The 8,212-nt window shown below is 41.6% G+C and overlaps 1 protein-coding gene across 13 annotated transcripts in view; it reads left to right on the top strand.

Moving 5' to 3' along the window:
• The first annotated feature begins 511 nt into the window (after positions 1–511).
• Positions 512–8,212, top strand: part of LOC129179196 (ral GTPase-activating protein subunit beta-like) — a 55,813-nt gene continuing 48,112 nt past the window's right edge. For all 13 annotated transcript variants that reach the window (XM_054772103.1, XM_054772152.1, XM_054772130.1 and 10 more), the window contains exons 1-6: positions 512–659; positions 1,384–1,601; positions 2,243–2,445; positions 2,553–2,719; positions 2,801–2,987; positions 7,186–7,317. In XM_054772103.1, the coding sequence (XP_054628078.1) occupies positions 1,425–1,601; positions 2,243–2,445; positions 2,553–2,719; positions 2,801–2,987; positions 7,186–7,317 (866 nt within the window). In that variant the 5' untranslated portion in view covers positions 512–659; positions 1,384–1,424. The remainder of the gene's footprint in view (positions 660–1,383; positions 1,602–2,242; positions 2,446–2,552; positions 2,720–2,800; positions 2,988–7,185; positions 7,318–8,212) is intronic.

Here is an 8,212-nt window from a genome sequence, read left to right as displayed (position 1 = left end):
ACATAAAATGAACAATACCATTGAAAATGTATAATATATATGGATATATGTATTTAAATAAATACTTTAAATATGTTGACATTTCAATAAATATAGAATTGTATGAAAGTTAAAAAAAATTCACAGATACTAAACTATAAAAAATAAGATGTTTATTTTGTCAAAAGCTTGCTCAAAATAAAGATTTATGTCAATTTTTAAAGAAAACTTAGATCATTTAATTGAGATAATTATTGATAATTATTATATATAATACATAATCCTTTTTGGACATGCCAAATTGTGAATTGTACTATGTGATGTGCTCCAGTTTGACTCGTATGCATGTTCAGGATGAATTAATCCATTACCATTACCATTATAATTATCATTACCATTACCAGTACTGTTAAATAACATTTGATTCTATTACAGGAGCAGTGTGCAGTTCATTTAACAACCCTTAGGGGGCATCATCTCATGTTTTACTATTGGGCTGAGGTGGGCTGCTGCAGTTTACTTTCTAACCAGTGGGGGGCGAGCTTCTGAAATCCTGAATCCCATGTCATCAAGCTGTAATATTCAAGCGTTGACATTGCGAAGATGGAGGCTATTACGGTCTGAGAGTACAAACTGCGCTTTTCTCAAGGCCTAGATTATGACGTTCCCAGTTGGTCCAGGTAAAAGAAACACAATCCTTGGCGAGTGAATGAGTGAAAGGTTAGCGCTGTAGTGGTTCTGTTGCTGGTGGGTTAAGTTGTGAGTTTAGCTAGCTGAGAGAAGACAACCACCATGGCGGCTAAATGTCGACCATAAGTGGATACACTCGTCGAATAAACTACAACGCTGTTTTCTGATGCTTTGGTCCATGAATATACTGACTACATTCTTTAGTGATGTCCAAACTATTTTAGCAGCTGCTAACGCTATAACGAGCCAATGCTAGCGATGTTATGATGTCCGTGCAAGCTAGCAGCAGGAAGCTAATACCGTTTCCTGGTAGCCTAACATTCAATAACGTTTTAGGGCTCGGTCTCTGTTTTATAGATAGTATTGGCATTATTTACGTATGGATTGGCGTTGTTTTTTGGGTAGTACTGTATGAGACATGCCAACTTTACGGTGCCATTGTTTATTGCACTCCTTAATTAACAAACAGGAAAACAGGAATTAACAAAATAGCATTTTTTTTAGTTGTACACAAATTGCACGTAATGAGCGTTTTAGGTAATCTTCGGCTGATTTTGTACCACATTCTATCTTTTTAAAACTCGCAGCGGAGTTTAAAGCTTTATCAAACACTTGTAATTGGAGCTTAGTCATTGTCATGCTCCAATCGCGTATAAGAAACACCAGAAGATGCTTGTCTGTGCTTGCTTGACCTTTGAACCTGTGTGTGTGCAGGAGGGGGCAGGGGGTGCGAGTAAAATCGCAACACCGCCACCATGTACTCGGAGTGGCGCTCGCTGCAATTGGTGGTGCAGAGCGACCAGGGCCACCTCAGCGTGCTGCACTCCTATCCCACCAATGTTGGCACCGAGGTGGCCAACGCAGTGGTCAAGCCTCTGTGCACGGCCGTGAGCCCTGTGGCCACCGAGAACATTCTCAAGACGGACAAGGAGGTGAGGGGAAAAGATGCCTCAGTCTTAGAGGGCCCAAAATCTAGCATTTATGCTGGCATTTAGATAGTTTAAAAGAACTTTTCCTGGGAACACACCATTTTGTGTGTCTGTAGCTTAAATACTAATGAGTTGTGTTTGTGCACTTGATCACATACAACAATATAACATTAATGAGTGTGACAGGATGACACAAATATTAGGTACACTTGCATAGCTATGTGAGCTACAGTGCTAACATTACACTCACATTTTAACAGCAACATCATGCTAGTGTAGCATTTTCACTGAAGAAAAAGGAAACTTACAGCTCCCACGTCTGTAGCATTTGATGTGGAGAGAAGACTGCTGTAAGTGAGTTGATAGTTTTTCTCACTTTTGGTGTTCATAAACATGCTCTAGGGGCTCTTATTACTGTTAGAACATCATTAAAAAGTCCCTTATGCATAATAGGGGACTTAAAAAAAATGCAGACTGGAAGATGAGCTGATACTGTGCCAGCTTTTTTCTCCTTTTGCATTCTTAGATGTGTCCGTTTTCCCCAAACATCGAAGCTTCTGCTGTTGTTTCTTACGTTTAAGTACAGTATGTGAGCGTTTGCTTTGTGGTCATGGAGTTTAATGAGAATGGTTTGGCTCCCCAAGGTGAAGTGGACCATGGAAGTGCTATGCTACGGCCTCACCCTCCCTCTAGAGGGCGATACGGTCAAGCTGTGCGTGGACGTCTACACGGACTGGATGATGGCCCTCGTATCCCCCCGAGACTCCATGCCCCAGCCTGTGGTCAAAGAGCCCAATATGTATGTGCAGACCATCCTCAAACATCTCTACAACGTCTTTGTACCAAGGTGGGATTATACATAATATTTGTCTTTTGTCGGGGTGTAACGTTACGTTACGGGTTTTTGTCAGTGTTTATGAACCATGTGTCAAATGATCGCCTCTTCCTTTCCAGGCCCGAGCAGCACAGCTTGAATCACATCAGGCTTTGCCAGCAGGTGCTGACTGCCGTGCAGAAACTTGCGCGAGAATCCATTTTCATGGTAAGGGAGACCTGGGAGGTGTTGCTGCTCTTCCTGCTTCGCATCAACGACACCTTGCTTGCCCCGCCAACAGTTGGAGGTAATCCGCTGCCACAAATTAGTGGATGTATTGAATGCCTTTGTTAACCTCATGATATGCGGCCATATTGTGGTTTTCTAGTGGGAGTGGCCGAGAAACTGGCAGAGAAATTGATGGCCGTGCTGTTTGAGGTGTGGCTGCTGGCGTGCGCCCGCTGCTTTCCCACGCCGCCGTACTGGAAGACGGCGAGGGAGATGCTGGCCAACTGGAGACATCACCCGCCTGTTGTGGAGCAATGGAGCCGAGTGGCCTGCGCCCTCACCTCCAGGTTAGCAAGGCGACAAGTCCAACTTCATGTTCCATTTGTTATTTTAATGCTCATACAAAAGAAATACTATCCAGACTCAAATATTAGATGGTATTTTTCCCCTAGAAAGCAGGCCAAAAAACACTTTGTCATACAAATCAGTGCAAGATTTTTTGAAGCTGTGGTGGTGGGGCTGCATGGGAGGTGGACTGCTGCTGCTGTGTCGTGCAGCTGCTGCGTCACTGTGGCAGGAATTAAAAAAAAAATATTTAAGTTTACTGTTGCTTAAAATGTCAACATTAGGGTTTTTTTTCACAGGCTTGAACAACAAATGCATAAATCAACTTGAAATACCTTTCACTCCTTATTTGTCAAGTGCCAACGGAGCAGACGGGTGATTCCGGTGCATGTTTTTCAAATAAAGTGTAGTGAAAAGTTTTTATGATATTTGATAGATATTTAATTTAAAATTAATTGTGGTCAATATGTAAATAATAGGCTATACATGTATCTGTATAGCACAGGGGTGCTCACACCTTTTCAGCCTGTGGGCTACTTTGTCCCAAAAATCTACCTCCCACTGTAAACATAGAGACTATATACATTTATTTATTTATTTTACTTATAAATATGAGGATTTGTGTACGTGTATATCAGGAGTGCACACAATCAGAATGATCTACCTCTTACTATAAAACTTATATAGCATATATAAAATCTAAGCGGTAAACTTTGCAACAACTATACTAAATAGTAACTATCAGTATTTCACACTCACAGTTTCAAAGTTTAAAGGTCATCAAAATAATTGATATCGTTCAGTAATTTACAATTCGAATCAATACGGCAATAAAGATAATTACACATAATTCCTCAATAGTTGTGTACATAAACCGAGTAATATGTCAGTGAAAATAGCTACGTAGCGTTCATCATGTATTAGGTCTAGTTAGCATTTGCCCTACAACATTACAGCTACTGTATATGAGAAATGAAGAGGATTATGCAAAAGACAATGCAGCTGTAGTCAAGGCAACATATTAAAAAGTTTTCAGCAATGGGCACATTTTCCAATTCATTGTGAAATAGTAGTTTAACAAACGAACTTGGAGAAAACACACATTTCTACAGTAGAGTTCATGACGCGAAGTACAGCCATGAAACAATTACCTTTTTTTTTTTTCTACAAAAGTAGCTGCTACAAGTGAAAGGATAACTTATGTTATAGCTATAGGCGTCTTACTACTGAGTTAGTTCATTCGTAATCAGAATAATAAAGATGAAAGTTGCATTACCCATGTGTAGCTGCCGACATCTGTTCTTCACATTTTTTATGCCGCGGCACAGGAGCGAATCACCAGGGGGCTTAATATCAGCTCACTGATGTCATATGACATCTATGGAGTGACGGTTATTATGTAGGTGACACGCGACCAACATTACCTTCACGATTGCCGTAATGGGCACCCCTGATATAGCATATACAGTATGTCCATTCGTACACTATGTTACTTAACATTATTTTTACGTAAAAAAAAAACCAAAACTCATTTTCAAGGTGTGGCGGCTTTTAATGAGCAGTGGCGGCCCACCGCGATCCATTACATGTAGCAGAAACCCTGCAGTGTCTACAGATTTCTACATGCAAAGTGACAGCTGCCGTTAAATGACCTCACCTCAAACGAGTCGGAGCTTTTCTTCCTGTCAATCACATGCACCATGACCTAGAGAGATGCAGAGTCTGAAAAAGACAGGATCATCTTATATTCAAGGTCTAGAGATACATGAAAACCAACAGGTGATGCTAAGCGACTTTTCCACCTAGCAAGTCTGAGGTTTTTCTTCCTGTCACTCACACATGTCAGTGACATGAAGACATGCAGCCGTGACATAGGGACCCCCTGGGGAAAAAGTTTCTCAAAAACTGTTGTAGGGCTGGGTGATATATCCCGATATTTAAAGTCAAGTGAGTTTAGACAAAATCAAAGCCAAACATGCATGTCAAGTTGTTTTGTTAAAATAAATACTTAACATGAGGAATGTTTTTTGAAATTTGAAAAGCTTCCTGCAAGATGCACATAAAAAATCTTATCTAAAAATAGCCTCTAAAATAAAGTAGGCCATTCTCTTCTTGAAATAAATACATCCATCCATCCATTTTCTATGCCACTTCTCCTCATTAGGGTCGCGGGGGTATGCTGGAGCTTATCCCAGCTGACTTCGGGCGACAGGCGGGGTACACCCTGGACTGGTCACCAGTCAGTCGCAGGGCGTATATAAAACAGCCATTCACACTCACATTCAGACCTATGGACAATTTAGAGTCTCCAATTAACCTAACATGCATGTTTTTGGAATGTGGGAGGAAACCGGAGTACCCGGAGAAAACCCACACACGCACGGGGAGAACATGTAAACTCCACACAGAAATGGCCAACGGAGATTCAAACCCAGGTCTTCCCGATCTCCTGACTGTGACTGTGTGGCCAACATGGTAATCCTCAGCTAATAACAAAAGAACTAAATATGATGGAATGCCCATTTTAAAATGTCAGCAACTCAAAAATGTTGCAACGGGGACCATATCTCAGCAATGTGATAGGACACCTATTTATAATAGCGCACCACTGTGCTTTTCCTTTCATGTGGAACGCAACAGGAGCGTGGCAGACAGCGCTCAGATTCACATTCCTCCTATTGAAGTTTGTGCCAAGTCTTAAGGTGATGCAAAATGTTTTTTTCTGCTCGAAGTACCTCCACATTACTGAGCTACAGCTCATTCCTAGCTGTCGCTTCGAGTGGAGCCACCAGGCTTCTGCTCCGCCCCTCCTATCTCCTCCTACATGCAGGGATGAGGGAGATACAGCACAAATCCAGTCTATATCGATATCAACCATATGGTTGGTTTTGATATCGTAAGTAAATATCAATATTTTTTATTGATATTTATTTTATTAATGTATTTTATTGATATATCACCCAGCCCTAGACTGTTGGCAAACAACAAAGGAGAGGTTATGACGCTAGTTCAAAGATAATGGTGCTCAATGAAGCAGTCATCCAACAACTGTCCTTCTAACTCTTCTTTTTTTTCTTCTTCTTTCAAAAACCGGTCCTGCTTATACATATACCTGTATATACATTCTTATATTCGGAGTATAGATGCCAATCTCCCAAGCGTGTCAGAGCCTTTCTTCCTGTCACTCACATACATTTTGTCTTTGATTTTGTTCAACTTTACTCTAATAGGTATTGAAAAAGAAGGCTCTTTTGATATTTTAGGTCCAGAGTAAACCAGCGGGTGATGCCAAATGACTTTTCCCATGCAAGTTTTTCTTCCTGTCTCACACACACACACACACACACACACACACACACACGCACACGCCAATACCAATGACCTAGAGCAGCGGTCTCAAACTCGCGGGCCATTTGCGGCCCGCCAAGTCACATTTAGCGGCCCGCGACTTGACAGGAAAGACTACTGTAAATACGGCCTGCAAGCTCTAAGTTAAGCCAATGATGCTCACAGGGTGAAAGCATAAGGTATCACCGAACTAAGAGCGTGTCACATGGAGAAATGGGGGTCACTAAATAGAAAACTCACGCACGCACGGGGAGAACATGCAAACTCCACACAGAAATGCCCAACGGAGATTCAAACCCAGGTCTTCCCGATCTCCAGACTGTTACTGGGTGGCCTGGGTGGCCAACATGCTAACCATAGGACGTGTGGGCCTCAACCGCACATGTGATAGCACTGCTGGATGATACTGCTTTAAGTGCGCTAACATGTTAGACGTGTTTTCCGCAGCATACCCGATATCGTTATAGATATTATCGTTATCGTGAGCCTTACTCCGAATATTTGATGAGGCTCAGCCTCACATAGACTCTACCTCCAGTGGCCCCCGGGTAAACTGAGTTTGAGACCCCTGACCTAGAGAGACACAACCTGCAGAGGAAAAATAAAAACAGTTATGACGCAAATTTTAAGATAATTGTGATCAATGAGGAGTCATTAAACAATTGTCGAGTGGCTAAAAAAAAATGTCTTTTTTTTATTGCAATCTCCTATTTCATTATTATTGGGGGGAAGAATGATTGATATTACCTTTTAGATATTTTTTCACAAAGAGTGGTCGTCTTATATTCAATATTGTATTTTGTTTTTGTTCTCTTCTGTATGGGTAATCTGCTAACATCTTTGTGCATTCAGACTCTTACGCTTCACCCACGGACCCTCCTTCCCAGCTTTTAAAGTTCCCGACGAGGATGCCAACCTGATACCGTTGGAGATGGACAACGACTGTGTGGCACAGACGTGGTATCGGTTTCTGCATATGCTCAGGTACAGTACATTACCGTCCCTACGCCAATACCAGTCAGTGCTTTCCCTACTATGAAAAATATGATTTCTTTGATGGTGTTTTGTATTGCTAGTGTAGGCAGGGAACTAAAATTGTCGCTTAACTAATTACAGAATCATTTAGTCAGTGTATTACCAAGTGTTACCAGATGACAACCCGAGTGTCTCCATGCTTGATGTGTTCTTAGCACCATCGCTAGTCATGACTCGCAATGGTTAAAGGTTGGGCTGCACACTTGTGGAGCTACATGCTTTCTAACCTCACCTTTCATCGCGGTGCTAATGCACACAAACCGGGCTTGTGGAGGTCCACTCCCGTGGCGAATACTTCGCATTTCGTGACTACTTGTATTTGATAACTGAGTAAATGATTGATTCAAGAAAGACTTCCTGTCTTTCACTTTTAATGCGGCTGCTTGGGAATTTGGAGCAGAGTTCCGATGCATACCGCCACCTAACAGGTAGTGCCAAAACATTTCATGGTGGCTCAAATTTAATTGTGGTGAGCCATCACAAATAAATGAATGTATGGGAAACACTGAATGCAGTCTCGTGACAGTCAATTCATTAAATGCAAAGACAGTAGTAGTGTAGAGATGCTGATGTACTAACTTTGCCAGCATTGCTCATTCACTCATTCACTTTCCATCAATGTGTAGGGCTGTAGTTGAGGGATGACAGGGATTTCTTTCTGAACAATCTGAACTTGTGTTTCCAAGTGTCTTTAGAGCACACATTAGTTAAGACTGAAGCAGCAGCACCTGTGCTGGTTGTTGTCAAGTAGTGCACTCCGTTTTGTCTCAGTTGCTTCCAGAAGTGATTAAACAACAATCATTTCTACACTATCTACTGAATGCTTAGCAATCAATTAATTTAA

This window comes from Dunckerocampus dactyliophorus, chromosome 1, assembly GCF_027744805.1.
Source record: "Dunckerocampus dactyliophorus isolate RoL2022-P2 chromosome 1, RoL_Ddac_1.1, whole genome shotgun sequence".
Classification (NCBI taxonomy): Eukaryota; Metazoa; Chordata; class Actinopteri; order Syngnathiformes; family Syngnathidae; genus Dunckerocampus; species Dunckerocampus dactyliophorus.
Note: the sequence above shows the minus strand (reverse complement) of the source record. Positions and strands in the feature narration are given on the sequence as shown.